The sequence below is a fragment of the Strongylocentrotus purpuratus genome, unplaced genomic scaffold (assembly GCF_000002235.5).
Source record: "Strongylocentrotus purpuratus isolate Spur 01 unplaced genomic scaffold, Spur_5.0 spur5_scaffold_15, whole genome shotgun sequence".
NCBI classification, from domain to species: domain Eukaryota; kingdom Metazoa; phylum Echinodermata; class Echinoidea; order Camarodonta; family Strongylocentrotidae; genus Strongylocentrotus; species Strongylocentrotus purpuratus.
In genome coordinates, this window is record NW_022145600.1 from 12,396,131 (window position 1) to 12,420,323 (window position 24,193).

A 24,193-nucleotide genomic window follows, 5' to 3' on the forward strand; every position below is an offset into this window, starting at 1 on the left:
TTTCCTCTCTTAATTTAATAATTCCTAGATATTTTTGTAGGATATCACTTAATTCCGATGAAAATAAAGACACACAATCATGAACGGACAAAAATGTTGTTTCCAGGTGTTTATTTTGTTTTCTACTAATTTTCACACGAAGCATAATAATGCCACAAGATTCTTAGACAGCATGTACATAGTAAACGTAAAAAGGAAATAAACATAGAAAACATAAAAAGCAACAAAGAAATGCTCCTAAAGCATGAACTATGTACATATCCATACATACATTAGTTGTACAATACCTCCTCATGCTACATAATTTTGTCAAAATGACAACAGACATCAACCTAAATGTAATTATGGAAATTGATATGAACATCAAGTACATTTCTATTTTTATCTTGCAGTTAGCATGTTGATATGCACTGTATGTTGCAACATTTACTGTGTAATAATCATTTTAATTATGAATATAAAATACAGATATTAAAACAATCACTCTGAAAATGAGGTGTTTTCATTTTATGATTCTTTCAGATCTATGTAAAGAAGAAAGCAAATCAAGAGCAAACATTTTGTGGACAAATTACATGAATCATGTGCATTGTACATTTCCATTTAAAGACATGAGAAAACCGGTGCCCATTTCTACATACACTGCAACAGACACATCTTTCTATTAACAGTATTATGACTAGCGACAACAGACAAAACCCAGGATGATTTCATCAAACTGAACTGTTAATTGGTAAAGATACCTTCCTATTGATACAGCCTTAATGTAAATCAAATAGAGGCCCTCTCATCTGAACACAATAACAGAACAATCTGCATGTTGCATTTAAAGGTTGTACAAGAAGTACAAAATACTGGTTTGAGAATTCATTTGTACAAATTTTACTCTTATACGTTCACTCATTTTCCACTTTGTAATAAAAATATGGAATAGAAATGTGGTTCTCCACCTCTTTGGCCTCATGAACACTCCCCCCCCCCCCCCCCCCCCGACAAAATGACTGTACATAGAATTTCAATGGGATTTGATTAATTAATGAGTCCCATTCTCTAACCATCTACAAGCCGGTAAACAATCCTGAAACCCTACTACAGATAGCATCTATATGACACATAAATATAACTGAATTGTTGCTACCATGTCAACTACAGAAGAAGAAAAAATGTAATGCCATAGAAAATGATTTCTTTTGCCTCAGGCATGATAAACATATGAGTTTTGAGTTTGAGTTAGAGTTTGAGTTTATTAACAACAAAAATAATAACAAGTAAAACATAATGTATCGTCCCAGTCGAGTCTCGTCCCAAGTCAAGTCGCGAACAAGAAATAAGCAACATTGTGCTTGACAAGTAATTTATTATCAACCATACACAGTATAAGCTATGGTTGAAATGTTGATTTTTAGTATTCAATACAAGATTTCCAGTTCAGATTATATATACATAGACATGGCACACATGTTCTGTTGCTAGAAGTTGCATACCACATGTAGTTAGTGGGAGGGAGGTATAATTAGAATACACATGCGATGTCAATGCAAATGTCAGATGTATAATAATTCAACTTTGGTGGTGTACAGAAATACAATCACAAATGTAATCTCTTAATAGCTGACGGAAAAATGATATGTTGATCAATAGAGAGGTGATTAACATTTTTTACTATAAAATGAGGTTATGTAATAGCCTTATACAAGTTTAAAGAGAAAGTTGGGACAGTATATTCAATACCTATACTGTATAGGTATTGAATATATTGTCAGAAGGGCAGCAACTCTGACAAATTACAAAAGTTTGAACACCCTTCTTTCATTTCATTCATAGCAATTTGTTTTCAGGGGATTGTCAGGATAATTAGATGTAAATATTCCATGATAATTCATACAAATACATAAACAATGGAGAGTGTGTTATAGACAAGCATGTATGTTGTTCTAAATATCACTTCCTTTACATTGTTTTTACTCATAATGGTGATTAAAAGGGAGTAGCTACCATAAGCTGTTAAAGATGTTTAAGCATGGGTATATAGTCGGTCGTGAAGTAGTCAAGTTGGTGATCACTACATAACATTGAGCCAATGGGTATTACGCTCCTGTGCGTACATCCGTGTGCTGCCCTCTATATACCCATGCATGAGCAACTTTAAAGCTAAAAGCAAGAGCCTCCAGCACACGCCAACGACATTGAAATTAGGGCTGCGACGTGTAGTCGAATGCTCGAGTACCCACACGGTTGACAACTACTCGGGTACGATTTCTCTTACCCAAATATTCGACCGCAAAAAAAAAAAAGAAACAAAAAAATCTGTCCAGGCCGACGCTTACCCATGCCTGGGTGAGCGGCGGCTGCTGGCATTGTGCCGTCGGTAAAAATGTTTCCCAACTCAAGCACTGTCAAACTCACCACTCAGAAACTGGGACCAAATGTCTGGATTTCTGTTTGGACTTGAAGGAAAATGGATTATTCTGCCATTTTTGGTTTTTTAAAACAGCATTGTTTACTGTTATTATTATTATTAAATCGGCGCCTTCAACTGCAACTCGAAGTAAAATTGCATGCGTTTTTCGGCGACAGAACTGGGATACTGCTCCAAAGGTATGGTGGTGGCAAAAAAAAAAAAAAAATCAAAAAAATCAAAAAAATTCAAAAAAATTCAAAAAAATTATAAAAAAACATGGCGTCCGAATATTTGAGTATTCGCTTGTAAGCCTGGGAGTGTACTCGGGTACCTCATTACAATGTTGTGCACAGCCTTAATTGAAATGCCTGCATGGTATCAAAACACAATTTTACATAGACATCGACATCACACATACTTTGTGCTACACTACTCGCGAGTCATTCGCAGAAAATAAGTCTCTTGGATCTCCATGTAATTTACATCAGACTGCAACAGGTCACATGATCAGTCACGTGACCGATCACATGATCCAATCAGGTGACATTACTGTTTATCCTAGCATCCTTGTATCTTCATGGCGATTTTCTCCAATATCCTCTTGGCTTCGCACTGGGGGAAGTTGGGCATGTCATAGTATTGCGGAGCGAGACGCATCAACCTATATGTGAGGCAGAAATACAGAAAAACACATTCAGATTTCACATAATATAGTTGGACTTTTCATAACAAATAGGTTATTAATTATTGGTCTTACTATGCAGATTCAACTGCGATTTAAATTGTCTTTGCGAAAATAGGTCAGTTTGAAAGTGATATTCATGACAAACTTTATTCCATCTTCTTCAAAACTTCAGTTTCTTGAAGATAAAACTTTTTTTTATAAATAATACAACACTTGATGTTCATTTTTAATACAAGTTTCAAACTTTATAGATAAAATCTGAACAAAGTACATTTCGAGCAGGCTGTGTACATGCACTTTGACTTTCAATTCAAGTCAATTTAAAAGTTGCCCCATTCATATTATACATGATTTATGTTATCCACTCTCATTTCATAAAAAGGGACGCCCTCAGAATCACATGTTGACTGAATATTTCAATCAAACCTGTCATACATTAAAGGAAGTCTTACGTATTGTCATACAGCACTTTAAATTTGCATGATTTACAGTCATTAATGGGTATAGAAATTAATTTTTGAATAATGTAAGCCAACAAAGAATCACTTACCAGTCTGCCTTGATATCTGTGACTGTTCGGACATAGTTCTTAGTGGTCAGTACAAACTCATTGTAGAGAACCCATTCAGGCTTATGGTCAAGACAGGTGGATGGATGAAGCTGGACAACCTGGTTATCCTTGACCGTCAGATAGTGACCAGTCCTTTCCAAGTGAGCAACCTGCAATGAAGCACCACAAGGAACAAGAGACAAACGTTACTTTTTTATTCACATAAACATTCAACTCTTATACATATATGTGACCTGCAGAGTCAAAACTATTTAACTGTACATGGTGAAAAACGTTGATTGCTCTGAAAATGGATGCTAATATTTGCTTTTATCATAACATGTTATCTAATCAAATTGATGGTTTAAACCATCTGTTGTCACGTGGTGTCTAAAGAATAGATTATGATTTCCTTGGAGGGAAATTTTAAAGGAAACCCTAATGAGGTCATAACATCAATTATTTTTTTATTTTTCTACACAAGAAAAGCTTTTAATGACATGACTTGTTGGCTGATCAAGAGCAATTAGAGAAGTGCCAACTCACCCCAATCTGAACAAACATTAAAGACAAAACCAAAACAAGATTACAGGATATCCAAAGCCCGTTACCTGCATGAAGAATCCATTGACTAGAGCCTTGCGGATGTTCAGGTAGTAGTCCTTGCTGTTGAAGTTTGTGCTGGTCCTTTGTAGAGCGAAGCGGTCCATGATCCTAGCCAGCTGCTGCCGTACACTGTCCGCTGACTTCAGGGATCGGTACTGGATGAAGTTATCGTAGCACCACTGAGGGTCCTCATTGTCTAGGTGATGGCAATGGGAGATAAATGAGAAAATAGAAAGACCAATGTAAGTAAGTAAGGAATATGCAATATTCATTTTCTCGAAGTAATCTTGATTTGTGTACAGCGCTTTGAAACTTTATGTCACAAGCGCTATATACATTTTTTGTATTGTTTTTATTTTATTAATAACAAAAAAAGATGGGAAAAGTGATTTTTGGATCTACAGATATTACAAGAAAATCAAAATGAACATCTTGGTCACCCTCTATTTACATGAGAATTTCATTTTTTAACTGACTTTTCACATACTTAAAACAGATGATATGGACAAAGTCTCTCCAGCAATCTATAAAGTGTATACTAAAATGTAATGCTTCATACTCTCTTAAAATTTTTGTTGTTGTTGGCCATGATGAATGTGTAATACGTATCTGTTTGCTTATTTTAAAATTCACACATTTTTAACGGCTCATTCAGAGATATCTTAATGAAAAAACAAAAATCATGGGTTAGAACTTGATGAAATAAGCATAATGCACTTCACCTTTTGTTCTTATACTGCATAGCACAGTGATTACACATGGGAGATTTGTTGCTAGTTGCTTTTTTGTATTCAACCCCAGAAATATTGCATCAAGCCATTCATCCATATTCAAAATTAATGATATGATACTGGGCAGCGTCTCACAAAACCGTCATAAGTACAAGTTCACCAACTTCCCATTGAAATGTGTGTATTAAGTATAACACAAGTTTCAATGGGATGTCGGTGAACTTGTACTTATGACGGTTTCATGAAACGCTGCCCAGATTTGAATGACTTACTCTGCTTGAAGGCATGGTAGACGTTGAGTAGCGTCAGGTGATCGCCGTCAATATGAGCGAACCTCATCTTAGCCTCGTCAGCGAGCTTCTTGGCCTCGTTCGGTCGCAGGAAGCACTGTGGGACTAAACAAAATTAGAAATCGGGGGCCGCCGGCCGATTCCCCACACTGTTTAGACTACTGCAGCAAAGCATCGCAACAGTAAGGGGGAGGGAGGGTGGGGATGGATTAAATAACACTTTATACAATCAACATATTCCCTTGTTTTTTGATAATGGTGATAATGAAGGGAAGAAGGAATTGCATTACTATTGTCACTGAATGCAGCTACAATCTTACACAATTCACACTCCTGTTTAGAATCAATTTGAGAACTGATATTCATTATCTGCTGGATGAGATTTTATTAGAAATGACACATATTTCCCAGAGGCCCCAGCTAGAGCTATCTCATGCTTTGTATTCAATGGGTTAAAAGTGTAAAGTTCATCCATAAACTATTTTCTATCTATATAACAAATTCAGCTAATATCAAACATTCATAATCTGCTTGCATTTGTATCATCGTTATAAAAAAATTCAGCTCCCGTCATGCCAGCTGTGTGCAATATTGAACATGTATCCTATATTTGACCAGTGATGACTAAGTCAGTCAGTCAATCAGTCAAAGTATGATTTATATCACATGGCATTTTGAGAAAATGAGTACCTGGAATAGTGACAATGATCTTTAAACCTGTCTAACAAAAGGAGAACAATACTGAACATACTGTACATGGCACCAGATAGACACACTCAGACCAGATAGACACACAGAGACCAGATGGACTCACTCAGACGGGACACTCGATGCATTACCTGATAACATAGCTGTGACAGAGAGGATCTCATTGGAGCAGCTGTAGTCAGTGCTGGCGATGACCATCTTGGCCAGCTGAGGATCGAGAGGGAACTCGGCCATCATTGACCCCAGACGGGTAAGGTCACCACTGTCATCCAGGGCACCCAGGTAGTTGAGAAGCTCCAGGGCTCGCATCAAAGTCTCAGGGGCTGGTGGAAAGAGAGATATGATCATTTTTAATTTTTTTTTCATTGTTAAAGATAAAATGAGTGTACTGCAACTCTGCAAGGTTCTGGAATCATCAAAATGATAAGAAATTTGACCCAGTCTTGGTAAAGTTATAAGGACTATACACATAAAGATGTATATGGGACTACACAGTCATGTGGCATAAAAATCTGTCCCGGTTTTTGATGTTACATGCCATATTTAGAATATTGAGGCATTTGAAGAGCCATGCTTTTCAGGGAACATGTTTTATCTGATGTTCTTCCACACTTGCATAATACAATGATAATATGATAATGCTCACAAATTATTTGTCACCTCTTCCCACAACCCATCTTTCTCTTTGAGAATACAAAAGAAGAAAGAAAAACAATTTGAAGATAAATCACTAATCATACTAATCTGATAGTGTTTCATGATTATCTTCCAGTTTGTAATGCTTTGTACCTTTAAATCAACCTAAAAACTATTAAAAGTGGCTTCAATTTGAATGAAGAATTAAGACAAGCACAGAATCACATTGACAGTAAAATTAGAGATGGAGCAAGATGAGGAGACAAAGGAAGACAGCAAGAGAGATGATACAGAGAGAGAGAGAGAGAGAGAGACAGACATACATACAAACAGACAAAGAGAGGATGAGATACAGACAGAGAAAAAGAAAGAAAGATAGACAGACAGACAGAGTTGAACTTACCTGGAGGGTCCATGAAGTCAAAATGAACCAGATCATCGATACCCAGCTTCTTGAGCTGCAGCACCACGGTACCCAGATTGGATCTCAAGATCTCTGGATATGTGTTGTCCTGCATCTCGCTATCATAGGCCTTCTCGGTGTAGAGGCGGAAACACTTGCCTGGACGCGTACGGCCAGCACGTCCAGCCCTCTGCTGGGCGCTGGCTTTACTGATGGGCGACACCAGCAGAGACTCCACCCTGATACGAGGGTTGTACACCTACCAAAATATCAAATAACCATTAAATCAATCTTTCCTTTGCCACAGATATCAAATCAAATTTGAATAGTGTCCTTCACGATTGGACCCAAAACGTGTAAATTTTGCAAAATCATCAATTATTATTAATTCTTTGATGTCATATTGTCATTAGTAACACGTTTTCATGCAAATTGGAAGTTTGTATCATTTGTGCTACCACTGTCTTAGATTTTCAAACAGTTGGTGTAAGGTCGCGGCCAAAGATATGACTGTCATGGAGTTGGGTTTCACAAAATGACAAGGTCTTTTTATAGAAATAGGAGGTTCAAAGTCATAATACAGTGGAACCTGTCTATAAAGACCACCAAATGAAGACAAGAAAAGTGGTCTTGATAGGAAGGTGGTCTTTAAGTACAGGTTTCTTTAGTACATGTTTCAATGAGAAACCATTTCCAAGGGAAACAAAAATTGTAGTCTTTGTAGACAGGTGGTCTTTATATACAGGTGGTCACTAAAGCAGGTTTGACTGTATCACCATTCCTACCTTTTGCTTTGCAAATCCAGGATCAATCACAAACACAACGCCATCGATGGTCAGTGATGTCTCAGCAATGTTGGTGGAGACCACCACCTTGCGACCGATGGCTCCGTTGGCCTTATTGGGCGGGGCATGCTCAAAGATCCTCTGCTGCATGGCAGGGGGGAGGGTGGAGTAGAGAGGGATGGTTTTCAGGTCCCCTACCTCAGGACCCAGGTTGTCTACCTCTCGTTTGATACGTTTACACGCCTCTTCTATTTCCTGTAGATATGACAACAATGTTGATGATTGAATATAACTTCCATTTTCATTCATTTTTTAGATGCAAATCAACTGCAGTATCAGCCAAAACAAGCCTGCCCCCCCCCCATAAAAACTTGACTAAATGATATGCTAAGCTAAAAGTGATGTTATATCCTAAACTAGAAGGGATGTTATATCCTATCCTGGTATCAATATTGAGTCCAGACTCTACCAAAATACACAACAGAAAGAATACTGCTAATTTCATAAGGAGGGGCGATCGCTCAGTCGGTAGAGCAGTGGTCTCGTAATCTGGTGACCCGGGTTCGAAACCAGGGCCATGCGCTGGTGCCCTTTGGTAGGCATTAATCCTCATTACCAGGTTTCTTGGGAGGACCTAAAGCCGTCGGCCGTCTGGTTGCTTACTAACAAGCATTTATGCTTTCTAAGCAGTCGGGTAAAATAACCACCACTATTACTACTACATGATAGGTTTTGGTGGTGAACTAAGTCACGACTCTCAACCCTACTACGCCATGGATATGACAGTGCTACACTATTTCTTACCTCCTGGCCAGTCAAGAAGAGAAGGACATCTCCCTCCACCTCCTCACACATGTGAATCTGAACGACGGTACGTATAGCCGCCTCCAGGTAGTCTCTCTCGGGCTCTGGGGTGTAGAAGATCTCTACAGGATGGGTACGTCCAGGGACGGTCATCAGAGGGGCATTGTCAAAATAATGCTGCAAGAGATAACAGAAGATTTCAAAAATCATTAATAAGAACATAACTAGGAGGGCATTAACGTTGTGTTAACATATATGAGTTAATTCCCTTCTGGCTCCAAACAGACGATATGTCGAGGCAGGCAAAACAACACAATTGTTTGCATGATGTTGCATATGCAAGTAACTAATAATGCATAAGAAAGCAATACTGGTTGACAACCATTTCATCCATTCATTCATTGTTTCATACAGGGAGTTTTGTCTTGTTAAAATGAATTCAGGTTGCAGGTAAAACCAGTTTCAACAAAGCAGTAGCCTCTCATTTCTGCATAGCTGTTTCATCAAGCACAACATATTTTCCTTTCCTTAATTTCAAATAACCCCAATGTGGACAGGCTTCTCTTTATATTTCAAAAATGAAAAGACAACTAGAAATGTAGCAATCCTGGTAAGAGGGGGATGGAGGGGGGGGGGGTGGACAGCCATTCCTCATCACAGGAAGTACACGTAACAGAAAGGTTTTGTAATATATTTGACTGGGTACCTGGAATTTTCCGGCATCAAGGGTAGCACTCATGACAACGAGTTTGAGATCTGATCTCTGTTTCTCCACCTCTTTAAGCAGACCCATCAGGATGTCTGTAGCTACGGTACGTTCATGGGCCTCATCGAGCAGGATCACCCCATACCTCTCCAACAAGGGATCAGTCATACCTTCCCTCAGCAACATACCGTCAGTCATGTATCTGTAAGGCAACATTGTTTACAGACATTGTTATTTCTGGCGATAAAACTGTACCCTTTGTAATTTTCTCAACAATCAGAATTTTACATTTGTGAGGCAAATGTACAAATATTTACATCTGATCTTCCAAAAGCATAATCATGCAATCAACTACATAACAAACTAACATCATTTCTAAGAAGCTATGTTAATTTTGTTTAGGATCTAAAAATGAGTTTCAAGTGGTTTTCTAAAATATTTCACAATATTTAAACTATCACAGTAGCCTCTTAGTAAAGTATTCAAGGAATAATGGTTCAAAGTTTTTTCCTTACTAAATGTGCAGGCCTGAAAGGTAGGCGTACATGCCATGAAATATTTTCAAACAAAAATTGTCAACAATAAATTTGCTCAATAAGACAATGACCTTAACTTTTTTTTATCTCCTTCTACTTAAAAAAGAATGGCAGAATTTAATTGTTTGAAAACAATTTTATCAACAATTTCATTTTTGTTTTAAATATGAAGAAAAACAAACTTACTTGACCAGCGTCTTGTTCGATGTGCAGTCTTCAAACCTGATGCTGTATCCGACCTCTTGACCCAGGACGACATCGACCTCATCGGCTACACGCTGGGCTACACTCATAGCAGCCACTCTCCTCGGTTGGGTGCAAGCAACAATCTTCATAGAATTCACAGGGAACTTCTTCCTCACATACTCCATGCACCATTGAGGGATCTGTCAACCAAATCATGATAAAAAAAAGTTGAGGAGATATAGAGTGGTGAAGTGTGACGTCATCAAAAATCTATTTTTAGAATTTTTTCTTCTTTACCATTACAAAACACAAACAGAACAAAGAAACAAGTTTGATCTTACCTAAAGATACCTGAAATATCTACCAAAAGCCAATTAAAGGCCCACTGCACTACATGTAGCTACTTGCGCCCTCTCTTTATTAAACAATGCCTAATCGGTGACCATTGGTCCCCCATGATCCTCTTTTTCTTATGTTAAATTAGAGCTGAATTGATGAGATAACCACCTGTCTAGTGACCTTGCAGGGCGGTCTAATCCCTCCTGTAAACTAGTACTGATAAGCTTTAAAGAGAAGGTTGAGTTCTGGGAAGAGGTGAAAAATAATTTGTGAGCATTACTCATTCTTATTATGCAAGTGTGGAAGAACATCAGTTAAGACATGTTCCCTGAAAAGCATGGCTCTTCAAATGCCTTCATATTCTAAATATGCATGTAACATCGTAAAAATCGGGAGGGGGGGGGGCAGCTTTTTACGCCACATGTTCGTGTAGTCCCATATACATTTTTCTGTGCAAGTGTTTGTAATTTTACCAAGACTTGGCCAAATTTCTTATCATTTTGATGATTCCAGAACCTTGCAATACACACAAATTCTTATATGCTAGATGATCAACCTTTTCTGGTCGGTTCCACACCGTTTCTTTCACAATGCAATCGCATGACCAGAACTCAACTTCATCTTTAAATGTTCCCTGGCAAGCTGATATACACATTATTAGCTTGGTTTAAATGAGCTGAAATCTTACCAATGGCAATCTACTCTGTGTAGCTTGGATAAATTTACAGTATTATTATATCTCCTGGGCCCCTATTTCACAGTTTGTGTTTTAAGCTAGTGAAATCATTGCTTCTGATTGATTATCAGCAGATTTGTCACTGATTTTTGTCATTTGTCATTAAAAAAAGGCATTGTGAAACGGGTCCCAGACTCCCAGGTCATACTCCTTCCATGTTCCGATTTTACATGATTGAATTTTTGTCTGTGGACCACCCTGACACTTTACAATACTGAACCATACATAAACACAAAACTTATTTTGATAATGCACAGAAATTCTTGCACATAAATGACATGCTTTTCTACACTATATCTTACTTGTGTTGTTTTACCAGACCCAGTCTCTCCTACAAGCACAATAATCTTCTGTTCTTCCAGCATTTGCATAAACTTGTCTTTGTACTCCCATACTGGCAGTGTTTTCCTCTTGGCTAGAATGGTGAAGTATCTTTGTGAGTAAGGTGTGAGGCTCAAGGGATTGATGGCCACGGTAGACGTTGGGATGGACATGGGGGCACTCGTGACCCCCGCAGACTCCCATCGCGTTTTATCTCTGTCACGATCTCTTCTGTCACGATCCCGGTCCCCTCTATCGTCATCTCTGTCCCTCTTTTCCCTGTCTCGATCCCTGTCTCTGGTAAAGGAACAAGCAAGACACTTACAGACCAGTCTGTTTCATTTGGATTTTAACTGAGCACAGCATATCAATGGCACGTATACAGTGACCTACAGGTGTATCCCCACAAAATGAATATTGAGTTAGTAATATGATTTTCCTTTTTTATCTTATTCCTACATATTTATTGACTCCCGTCATCTTTTATAATTTTCTCCTGTGCAAGCTTTTTTCTGTTTCTCTTTCCATCTATAACTCTATATTTTTGTCCATCTTACCCATCCCATATCCCATTAGCCCAGTATGTTTCTTTTTTTCCAAATTTCATCTTTTCTCAATGTCTCCTATTCTAATATGAATATTCTTAATTTTATCTCTCGTTTTAATTTCATTTTTTCATTTATTTGCTTTTTTGTCTGTGCCCAATTTCCTATTTTTAACAATACAGCTCCCCTCTTCTCTTTCTTCCTTTCCCCATTTATAAACTCTTGTAATATGCCTTGCTCTTCTCTTTATCACATGCCAAATGACGGGACAATAATGCCATTATGCCACTTATTTGTTTCATTTTTTGTTGTGGCCTCTCCTCTTTCTAATTCTATCTTTCCAATCGGAAGTTCTTTTTCTAGTTCTGCTCTTTTCTCTTTTGTTTTTCTCCTAATCTCTCAGTCTCTCTCTCTCTCTCTCTCTCTGAGTCTTTCTCTCTGTCTCTCTGTCTCTCTTTCCAAAATAGACATTTGCCATATTTCCTCCTTTTTCAATCTTTCCTACAGAATCCTAGCGCCCTAGATCTAGATCTAGGCTTTCATTTCCCTGTCCATCTTATAATTTTGCAATTTTCAATAACAAACTTGGAGATGAAAAAATAGTGTTTCAACACTCAACAGCCATGGCATGGCAGCATCATTCAAGGGTCGAACCTCAAATTCTCAATCCATCATCATGATCATTCTACTCATCACTCATGCTGCATGCCACTGCCAGTGCCACTGCATTGGCCATTCACGTAGATCGAATGAATAACGTGCGTGAGATGAGGGGTACGGGTTACAATACAATAGTCAATGTAAAATAAATGCAGCAACACCACCGATCAGCAACACGTGAAATCAAGATAAAATAAGTATTTATACATTACAAAACGCAATCAATTAAATATTTCATCATTATCATTACCTATAGTCTGACTCTCCCTTCCTTTTACTGTATGAATCATCAATATCTAAACGTCTTTTTGACATTTTGTTCAGATTTCTCAGCAGCAGACCGGTCAAACGTGCAAGCGCTCCTGCTAAACAGTACACTAGCTGTGAGTGGTTACTGCCGAAACTAAGCACGCGAACATATTGTAGTAGTACAGTACGTACATGTGCAAGCAGTGAAGCGGCCGGAGCACGTATATAACGTTCGTAACAAAGCTAGGGGCGCCGATCGGGGACGCGGGGGGGGGGGGGGGGGGGGGGGGATCGTCCCCCCCTGGAAATTTGAAAAAGTGCAAAACAAATTGTATAGCATATACTGAATAATGACTGCAACACACTTTTAGGCTCTGGAAGGCCCAAGAGTGCAGCGTTTAGACTAATAAAATTGCAAAAAAAATCTCGCTCGGTCGCTACGCTCCCTCGCATAACATTCTCGTAAAAAAATTCGCATTTCGTCCCCCCCCCCGGTCATTAACAGAAATCGCCGCCCCTGGGTATATATATTATGTCTATTATAGTAACAGAAAAAACTGGTATATAAACAAAAGCATCTGGCCTCTTTTTTCTGGGACTTATGCGTCGTCTATTGGAATTTTTGAGCCTCAATAATATCTATTAAGGTCTTTGAATTTTTAAAGTGAGTCGTACATAATTTCAAGTAAAATGGGAATCATATTTTACTACTCATAGTACTTAGCTATAATATATGGCGACGGCAATTTCAAAACTACATGCAGTCAGTCTCAAAATTTATGAGGGGCTGCCTTAATATATTTTGATTTTGGATTTTTCCCAAAGTCTAAAATGTCCACATCATCAAATTTTGTGTAACTTGATCAGTTTGGAAACCTATAAGATGTGGCAGCTAAGCGATCAAGTCGATTATCTGACTTTCAAAAGCATGCATAGTCAATGTATTGGCAAGATATCCTTGCTCTGATTTCATTTCATTGGCATAGAGGATAATAATATTGTTCATATTATAATTTACATTTACAATTCACAGTACTATTTCACAGGAACAAGTTGGACAATCATATGTGTCTGAATTTTGTTCAACCGTCGTCACTTCTGATATACTGGCACGATGACTGATATACTTTTTACTTTCTTTCTTAATTCACTTCTTCTTAATCTTCTTATCTTCAATCTTATTCTTCTACTAATTATTCTTCTTCTCATTTTCACTTCTTCTACTTCTTCTTCTTCTTCTTCTTCTTCTTCTTCTTCTTCTTCTTCTTCTTCTTCTTGGCTTCTTCTTCTTCTTCTTCTTCTTCTTCTTCTTCTTCTTCTTCTTCTTCAAGTTCTTCTTCCTCTTCTTCTTCTTCTTCATCTTCTTCTGATTCTAGCTTCTCTCTCATGACCCTCCCTTAACTGAAGTATTTAAACTTAATTATTCCTTAATATGACCTAACAGTAGGGGATACAACAACACATTTCAGACATAATTAAGATATAAAATATCAAGAAAAAGGAGAGAATGCTTTCACATAATAGAGGCAAACGTAAATTTTCGAGTCACTTTATACAGGAAATCTTCGCCTGCCATGCGTACTACGAAAATAAGTCAGAGTACATTGTCCTTACACAAATGGTCTTTGGCTATCATGGCTGACGCGAATATCAATCCGAATATTTATATCGTAGGAAGGCAATGTAAATTCGCGGCCCGCGTGCGAAATCTTTTTTAATCGTAGGATATGCAAGGTCGATGGATAATACCTTTATGCAACAAATCTATGACAACCTCGTAATTACTCTTGCTTTTTAACTCATTTTAGTAGTGCAAATATTATTTAATACTTACATTTGGGGGTTTAGGATTTACAGATAAATGGTTGAGATTGGGCTTCTGAGCAACAAAAAGACGATATGAGCTACACACGATTGGTCTTCTCAGACGCTTAGTTTACATTTTAATCTTAATTCACTGCATCCTCGGTGCATCCTATATACATTTAACACTAAAAACTCGATATTATTCGTAGGCCTACTCCTTGGGAAACTGATGTTTTTGTGATTTTCGTAACTAAAAAATGAAACATAGACCGTGGTTGAATACTTGAATTAGCTAGGATCGGATGCATGAAGCTCTATATATTAGAGCTTATGTTAATGACAGTCTCAATAAACATTAATCGGTAGTTTCCGGACAAATCAAATTTTAACATTTAATTCGATTCAATTCAATTCGTTTTATTCATTTCCATTTTCAATAAAAACGATGCAAAGATATATACAATGATCATTTGCAATATATGAGAAAATAAGGCCAAATGTCCTAGGTAATTGCGGGGGGCATAGTTCCCCGAACAGTAGTAGTTAAAGGTATTACAACGTTTTGGTATGGGGTCAAATGAACATTATTGGAAGCACATCCTACAATATTCAGTGATCGTTGTCGCGGTTGAAATTGAGTCTGAAGTTATGAAATTGTAAATAATAAACTCTTTATGTTGTATAGCTCCCTCTCAAGGCCAAGATATTAATTAAGCTATAAAACAGTCGCATCTCCAGTCGGGCCATGGTCATCATGAACAGCTTCGTCAACGACATCTTCGAGCGAATTGCCGGCGAATCTTCCCGCCTCGCTCAGTACAAAAAAAAAAAAAATATAAAACAATGTGACTAAAATCGACCGAATAGCTATTCCCGTTAGAAAATTATATATCACAACTACATAATTGTGAGATTTTCATGATCGTAGCTACCATTGAACAGCCGTAGGCGCTATTTGAAATTTATCAAAATTTACCGGGAGCACCGGTAAATTTTTATATTCAATTTTTCTCGAAATTAGAAGTACGTAGCAGGGGCTAAATTTTCTAGTGCTTATAATACATCCACAGGGGCATCCAAATATTTCAAAATTGTAAAGAATCGCTATTCACCCTGAATTTTCAAAATTTCCCAAAACTTTGTATTACCTTTAAGAGATTTACATATACAAACAAAACTAAAAAAGAATCATACTTGACAAAACAAGACAGGGACATCTTTCATTATGGCAGGTAATACAAATGGAAATAATCATTAAAAAATCATAAGCTTGAAAACAGTGCTGTATAATATGGTACAAGAAATGAAGAATCACTGATATTTTATATCATATGTTGCTTCAATTTTCTTTTAAATAATGTTAAAGACTTGTAACATACTTCATAAATTACAAAACTTGGTAAGGGCATGAATAATTGAGTTGGTTACTGTAAATACCGTGATCCCTTCGGATTTGTTCTTTATTGTGATTCTCATGCATGCGGTGTACTGAGAAGCTTAGGGTTTTTGTTTTGTTTTGTAATAGCTCCACATGGGGTCTATATAATAGCACTGTACACACACCATACCAGACCCGCCAAACCAGTGCGAAAATACACCAGATGCTGGAATATATACTAATCAAGAATAACGAGTGTTTTTGCAGCCTTTTTTCACTGTAACTCAGAACTGAAAAGGAACAGGTACGACGAAGAAGAAGAAGAAGAGAAGATTTCATCATAATTTTCTTCTGGACTTGAGCTATGAGAGATACCATAAATCAGTTTCCATTTGAATTGTGCAGGGAATTTGAAAGCTGAAGGCGAATGCCGAAATATCTCGGTATGTTTCTCTTTTTTGGCGGAATAGATTGATTTTTTAAATTAAGTAGTATTTTAGAGTTTCCCTATTATATTGTGAATACAATTTAGAGGGTTAATTTTTCAAGGAATAATTAGAAATACGAGTATTTTGTTGTATCATTGTTGATAATATAAGTCGGTGATTAACCTGACTTGTCACGAGTAGCAGTAGCACACCGGGATCGATCGGGAGGCGGAGCGCGCGGCGGCGCTCCAGCTAGCTTTCATGGGAGAGCCGAGCGGCGTCTTCTTTTGACCTAGTCCTAGCTAGACGGTCGACGCACAGTAAACTAGCGCTAAATTTGATTGGCTCAAAAGAAAACTATACGTCACATGCTAATCTATTCATTATATGCACGCACACAGAGTCTCATGTGATAATTTTTCATATAAATTGACAGTAAAGAGCTAGGCGCTGGTCCGAGAATGAGGATCGATCGTTTGTAAACGTCGACAAACACGTTTGCAAAAATACGGATGGTCCGCATTTTCACGGACATTTCTTATTTCGAGTTTGTGATGCGAAAAACGGATTCTGCAATGATTTTCTTGATGCATTTCACATTGACTTTTTACAGACAGAGACTTTCACGCTGTAGTCAAACGTTTAACCGTCCGGTATCCGACCGCCCATGGCGGATTCCGTTTTCAATTGGACGGTTTCGTTTTCCCGATTTTTTTTTTTTTTTTTTTTTTTTTTTTTTTTTTTTTTAATATTTTTTTTTATTTTTTTATAATTTTGTTTTTTTTTTTTTTTTAAGTTTCGATTTATGCCCCTCCACCTGGCACTATGCCTGGCAATGTCTCCCAGCTCAGTAATCTGTGTGTTGACTCACCACTCCAAAACTAGAACAACACTCTAATTTGTCTGTCATCTTGGTTTGAAAGTAATCTTTGTAATAGATCTCATCATCTCAATATGTAGTTTATAATAATAATTCATCCAACTTTTACACAAGGTTCTGTCCTAGGTCCTCTACTGTTTTTAATTTACATTAATGATCTTACACATTCTTCTAAAAACAACATTGTTACTATTATTTGTGACAAGTTCACAAGCACAAATCGGCCCCTTTAAATGCACCTCGCAGTTAAATGAAAGTTGCCGACAGAGTCGGTAAAAAAAAAAAAAAAAAAAAAAAAAAACGTTTTTTTTTTTTTTTTTTTTTTTTTTAATTTTTTTTTTTTTTTTTTTTAAATCGTTTAACCGAAAACCGTCCGGTTTTGACTGGCGGTTAAACGGAATTGGAGATATCCGTGATGTTACAGCACTAGTTATGAGCGATAAATTCTCAGGAAGATGGACAACCCATAAAAGTAGACAGTGAACTGATCGAGTCAATTTAGATCTAATTCAATAATTGGCTTTTATATATATTAAGATTCAGTAACACTAACAATTTAAACATGCACAGTCCTATCAACAAAGAGGACAAAAACAAAAGTCACAGTTTTTCTAAGCCAATTTGAAGAACCCATACCTTTATTGATTACAAATTTTAAAAAATCATAACATTCTCATCTTTTGTCAGATTTCATTCAGACTTTCATCAGTCTATACTTCTCTGATTTCTGCTTTCCTCTAGTGTGGCTTGCTATCAAGGTTGGATTTCCCTTTAATGTTTGCTATTAATATTACATAATAAGTTGAATAATGTGTGTTGTGTGTACAGTATGTAAATTGTTATCTTCTTTTTTCTTTTCCCTCATCGACAGCTAGATTATCTCATTTACTTGTTACATCATGGGCGAATCTGTGAATGAATTCAAGCTGGACCAACCTCCAGAAGATGGCATCTCAGCCGTCAAGTTTGGACCCAATTCCTCTCAGTTCTTGTTGGTGTCATCGTGGGATGAGACGGTGAGACTCTATGATGTCCAGGCCAATCAGCTCAGGGCCAAGTACAAGCATGACAGACCTGTGCTAGATTGCTGCTTTTGTGTAAGAAATCGTTTTACAGAATTTGTTTTTCTTAATTAAGTATTTTTGTTTCGACAGAGAAATTACAAAGTAGAAATGGAAAAGTGAAGTAATGTGCATGCAGTTGTCTGTTGCAATGTACAATGTAGTACCGGTAATGCACATTCTAGTACTTGATGCTTTTATAATAGTGCAACACTTAGAAACATTATTATTAATACTATTTAATGTTACTAATTTACTATTATGATAGGCCTGGGATACTCATGTATTGTCCATGAATTACAACATTTTGTGACAATTTGTGTCAGAAGTAACTCTTTTTGTAGTGAATTTTTGAATTACTTTTTGATAATTTGTCCATTAATTATTTGTAATTATGATATATTTGATGTTAGAAAATGAAGTGCAGTCATTACTAGGGCTGGGAACTTTGGGTATCTTTTTTTTCGGGTACCCGCCAAAATTTATGCGGGACCTGGATACGCATTACTGAGTCCCAGCCCTAGTAATTACTCAAATATTTTCTTTGTGTGTTATGTCTATTGTGACAATTAAATTAGTCCTGAAATCAATCAAATTTTTGTATGTTTTTGTCTCAGGATCAAACACATACTTACAGCGGAGGATTAGACAATATGCTGAAGCTGTATGATATCAACACAAGTACAGGTAGGTAGCTAGCTATTCCTGATCAATTCTATTTTTTAGTAATCCTAAAATATGTTGAGTTCTGCCCAGTTGTGAATTCTTTGTATGTTTGAATGAATAGCATTGATTCTTAGAGGCAACAAGTTTGCAGAGTACCTATACACTTTATCAATTTTCTGACCTCTTTTTAAAACAAATTTACAGAGAATGTACTTGGAAATCATGAGGATGCTATCAAGTGTGTTGAGTTCTGCCCAGAGGTTAATGTGGTGGTAACAGGTAGCTGGGATCAGACGGTCAAGCTATGGGATCCTAGGATAGGAAGGTCAACAGGGTCATTCTCACAACCGGACAAGGTCAGTTTTAGTTCATATTCCAAAGAATCTACTTTGCTAGGTTCTCTCTCCTGCGGTGTTCTTTATTTATCCACTTGAATATTAAAGAGAAGGTTGAGTTCTGGGAAGAGGTGAAAAGTAATATGTGAGCGTTATCATTGTTATTATGCAGGTGTGGAAGAACATTAGGTAAAAAATGTTCCCTGAAAAGCATGGCTCTTCAAATGCCTTAATATTCTTAATATAGCATGTAACATCATACAAATCGGGGACAGATTTTTATGCCACATGTTCGTGTAGTCTCATATACATCTTATTGTGTACAGTGCTTGTAACTTTACCAAGACTGGGCCAAATTTCTTATCAATTTGATGATTCTAGACCCTTGCAGTACACACCAATACTTATATGCTAGATGATCAACCTTTTCTGATCCATTCCACAATGTTTTTTTTACAATGCAATCGCATGACCATAACTCAACTTTATCTTTAAGCTTGAGTTTTAACTCTGGCTGGATCAGATACTATGGAAATGCACGTTATACCAAACTCAAATAATTGTATCAAAATTTTAATAAGATTCCGCTCATGTCTGGATTTTATTTCAATAAACAATATTATGATGAATTGTCTTGCATCATTTTTTCCTAATTTCTAGTGTGCAATGAGTTTGTATATTACTATTCATAGTACTAGTCTCTAAGAGCCAAAAGAAAGTGACATTCAGGAATGCAGAAGGACTCTCAAAGTTTTATCAAGTATTCCAAAAAGGAAAAATAAAGAAATGAATCACATGCTAAAACATGAAATTTAAAATGGAGTTCAACTAAAGACAATGTATTTCTATTGATGTATATTTCATATGTATTGTAATTTATAGCTTTATTTGTAATTGTTTGTTTTGTTTTATATGTAATTGTTTATCATTGTATTTTGTTAGTTATAGCGCTTAGAGACTTTGGTGGTAAGCGCTTTATAAGCACCGTTTTTATTAACCTCCTTACTACCCATTTCAACCCCAGAGAAGGTATTGTAACCACCCTATAATTTGTTCTTCTTTTTTTTATGTAATGCCAGGTCTACACAATGGCAGTCACAGGTGACCGCTTGGTGGTGGGTACCGCCGGACGCAAGGTCCTCGTCTGGGACCTCCGCAACATGGGCTATGTCCAGCAGAGGCGCGAGTCCAGTCTCAAGTACCAGACCAGATGCATCAGATCCTTCCCCAATGGTCAGGGCTATGTGCTGAGTAGCATCGAGGGTCGAGTGGCCGTGGAATACCTTGACCCAAGCCCAGAGGTCCAGAAGAAGAAATACGCCTTCAAGTGTCACAGGTTAAAGGTGAGCCTTCGTTTGTGAATGATGTCACCACCACAAAATAGAAGCCAATAGTCCAATTTAGGATAGTTGTGGACATATGTGGTTTGGGTTAATAACAACAAAAAAAGAAAAATGGTTAGTCCTTACACCCTTGTTATAATGGTAGTGCCCTTTATGACAAAATTTAGTGAAACTTGACTTCCAACCCACCAGGGCCCGTTGCATAAAATTTACCATTGATGCTAACCTTGCCATCAATGGCAACTACCATGATAACAGGGCTAAACAGCCAATCAAAATCAAGGTTTCCATGGTAGTTACTACTGATGGTAAAGTTACCATCAATGGTAAGTTATGTGCAACAGGCCCAGGATTGGGTATTAAGAATGTGTTTGATCTTGGAATTGTGTGCCAGAGGATCCAGTACTTACAGTGATATTGCCACAATTAGACCGTGCCTTGTTTGTACATCATCTTGATCATCAGACTTTCAAACGATCACAACTATTGTTCACACTTGAACCTAAAAAAATATAGTTGCCATTTTTAACTTTCATGTTTTCATCTCCTCCCACCCCCCCCCCTTTCCTTCCATCGCATGCTTACCTAGAATGACGGAGTGGAGCAGATTTATCCAGTCAATGCCATCGCCTTCCACAATCGACACAACACATTCGCTTCAGGAGGCTGTGATGGGTTCGTCAACATCTGGGATGGTTTCAATAAGAAACGCTTGTGTCAGTTCCATTGCTATCCTACAAGTATCAGCTCTCTGGCATTCAGGTTTGTACAAATCCCCTTTTTGCTCTTTGAATGAAACTACTGAACCCTTTGTTATTATAGTTTATTTGTTAAACTTGACTTTTTTTAGAAACCCAGCTCACTCACTCAATTCTTGAGGAAATTCTTTTTCCTTGAAACACATCTTGTATTTCACTTTTGATGATTCTTCATAATCACTATGCAGTGTAATGACTACAAACACATTTTCTTTTGCACATTTTATATTTCATTTCATTTCATTTCATTTCTTTATTATGTCCATAGAGGATAATTGTTCATATTTACATTTACAATCTTGCTTCACAGTAATTTCACAGGAACAACATGTAATTGACAATCGTAAGTACTTCATTAATTAATTAATGTATTGTTTGTTTTTTAATGAGAATGTGGTATTAAAACTTGCAATTTAATCTTCGATCCTTGTTTTCTACAGTAATGATGGCTCTATACTTGCCATTGCATCGTCTTACACATACGAGGAAGGAGATATAGAGCACCCAGAGGACGCAGTCTTCATCAGGAAAGTATCAGACCAAGAGACCAAACCAAAGAGTTGAGATGGCATCTAATCTTCTAAATGCTTCTAGCAACCTTAGAATAACAGATAAACTTCAAGTCTATACCATGTTATCTGTAGCCTAGGCCTCAGCATTTTTAACAGGGATGTGGTGCACGTGGGCCCCAAAAATTTCAACTCTGAACCCCCCAAAATTTGTTATTAACAGGGGCCCCCATGCACACAGATCCTACAATTTTCAATCCAGGACCTGCAAATAGCCAGCATGGAGCAAAGTGCTTTTGCAGACTGATTTTTTTTAATTTTTTATTCTTTTCTGTCTAAAATGTTCTTCTTCACAACATAGTTATCGAATAATTTGTAAAGAAATTATTCTGAATATCTATGATATACTGGTATGTAAATGATTGCAAGAGAGGGTAAGAAGTAATAGCTGCAAACAAGAAAGTTTACTCAGTGTGGATACCACTTATGGGTGTACAAGTCTGCACACAGCATACCCATTGTCCCATCCAGAAAGACCCCCTATTCTTTCGGAGATACTTTGGGTGAGGGATATGTAAGATAATGACTTTACCATATAGGGGAACGGGTATAATATGCAGAACTTTGCTAAGGCCTGTTACCCTGTTGGTCATAAATCATGGCAATCCCGGCTAATCCCTGTGATGGACAACACCTGTGAATGGTGTCAAATTCTCTATCAGAGCCCACTTCCAAGTATCTTCGATTCAATTACCATTGGCTTTATCCAGAGATAATGGCTTGATTTCATATTTTATCTGCATCCTTAGTAAATTCAAAATGGTATGATGATTTCTGTATCTAAACTTAATTATGTGTAAATGAATAAGTTTATTTGTCTGTGTACAGTTCCATAATCTGTTGATGCATGTATAAATAACTTGTTGTTTCATGTAAGGACCAAACATAAAAAGGTAATGACAAAGAAAGTTTTCAATGTCATATATTTGTGATGAGACATAAATTCAGTTTGTCAACAATCAGCTGAATTAAGATGGCAGATGCCCTTAATTTTGAAAGGTACTCCTCTGAAATTTGGCATCCATGCTTTTAATTGCCAATTATGAAATTTATTTGAGAGGAAGGTGTGAAATAGTGAGTAAATAATCGCTTTATGAACATTAAATATGTGAAACATTACACAACTTAAACTTATGGCTATTAATAGGTCTAGTATGGAGGCAGCACTTATTAAAACTCGTTAATCACTTTCTGAGTGCAGTGTCCTAAAAGTGCCCTAAATGTGACTAAATTTCTAATCTTGTGGGATATTAATAATAATAACCGGACCAATATATAAATATACTCTACTACACTGTGATGAAAAACAATACTCACAGTGCTACTTTACAGACACACAACCCAAAAAATATTCAAAAGCTTCTGAAAACAAGTGAATCTTTAACATCACTTTTTTTTCTCATATATATCTCATATGCTGTAGGACTGCTCCAATTATGGGTAAATATGTTTTAATGCACTAGACTGTGATCTGTATAGAGTTTGTACAAATGTAAATAAATTTTCCAGTACAATGTAAGTCATTGCCTCATCTTAAGTCTGTGATTTGTGGTCTAATTTTTATTCCCCGTAATGTTAAGATGAAAAGTTTAGTTATGGAGTACTTCATGCATCTCAGTATGCACTTCATCTACACATCAAATACTGGAATGATTTAGCAGCCATAGCCCAATTTATCATTGATCTTAAAGAAATAAATGCAGAATTTATTCATTATATGTTAATATCCAGGAAGTGAGTGCTTGAATGAATTCATCAACAACAAACATTGAAAATAAAATGGCACACTGGGACTCGTGATACAATTTCATATATTGACATATATATTTATTCAGACTTCACAGATTGGTTCATTTGACAATTGCTTTCATCTTAAAATCATTGACTCATTATTCCTTGCTCATGTTTAATCAATACATGTAGGTAATAAAAGAGCACAGAATATTCCATAGAACAATAAAAGGGTGGTTATACGACATATGCTCCAGCAGCAACTGCCCTTCAGTACCTTGCTACACTAAATGAAGTCTTTACTTCAACCCTTGACCCAGTGCTACAGCTTACCCTAACCCTATACCGATCCCAACCCTAA

The 24,193-nt window shown here is 37.0% G+C and overlaps 2 protein-coding genes across 3 annotated transcripts; one reads left to right on the forward strand and one right to left on the reverse strand.

The window, feature by feature from the left end:
• Nucleotides 1-2,353: 2,353 nt before the first annotated feature.
• PRP1 (RNA-dependent ATPase-like) lies at nt 2,354-12,953 on the reverse strand. The gene is given in 12 exon segments (NM_001123499.1): nt 2,354-3,062; nt 3,637-3,806; nt 4,248-4,438; nt 5,246-5,368; nt 6,103-6,294; nt 7,011-7,269; nt 7,796-8,050; nt 8,600-8,776; nt 9,306-9,507; nt 10,028-10,227; nt 11,405-11,720; nt 12,879-12,953. Coding segments are annotated over 12 exon segments (2,253 nt in total). The 5' UTR covers nt 12,944-12,953; the 3' UTR covers nt 2,354-2,959.
• A 3,439-nt stretch (nt 12,954-16,392) lies between these two features.
• Nucleotides 16,393-23,620, forward strand: LOC577412 (mitotic checkpoint protein BUB3). Of its 2 annotated transcripts, none has more exons than XM_030985599.1 (7): nt 16,393-16,504; nt 18,245-18,466; nt 19,048-19,117; nt 19,301-19,452; nt 20,511-20,774; nt 21,364-21,536; nt 21,973-23,620. In XM_030985599.1, exons 2-7 carry the CDS (start codon nt 18,269-18,271, stop codon nt 22,094-22,096), a joined length of 981 nt encoding a protein of 326 aa, XP_030841459.1. In that variant the 5' UTR covers nt 16,393-16,504; nt 18,245-18,268; the 3' UTR covers nt 22,097-23,620. The 2 variants fall into 2 exon arrangements, with proteins under 2 accessions (XP_030841459.1, XP_780636.1); XM_775543.5 differs by having other exon boundaries at nt 16,428-16,504; nt 18,241-18,466.
• Nucleotides 23,621-24,193: the final 573 nt, after the last annotated feature.

Bases quoted from the DNA above. Each gene is read 5' to 3' on its own strand.
- LOC577412 (XM_030985599.1), top strand. From the start codon at position 18,269: ATGGGCGAATCTGTGAATGAATTCAAGCTGGACCAACCTCCAGAAGAT. The intron at 19,118-19,300 runs GTAGGTAGCTAG...ACAAATTTACAG, and splicing joins TGATATCAACACAAGTACAG to AGAATGTACTTGGAAATCAT. The intron at 20,775-21,363 runs GTGAGCCTTCGT...ATGCTTACCTAG, and splicing joins TCAAGTGTCACAGGTTAAAG to AATGACGGAGTGGAGCAGAT.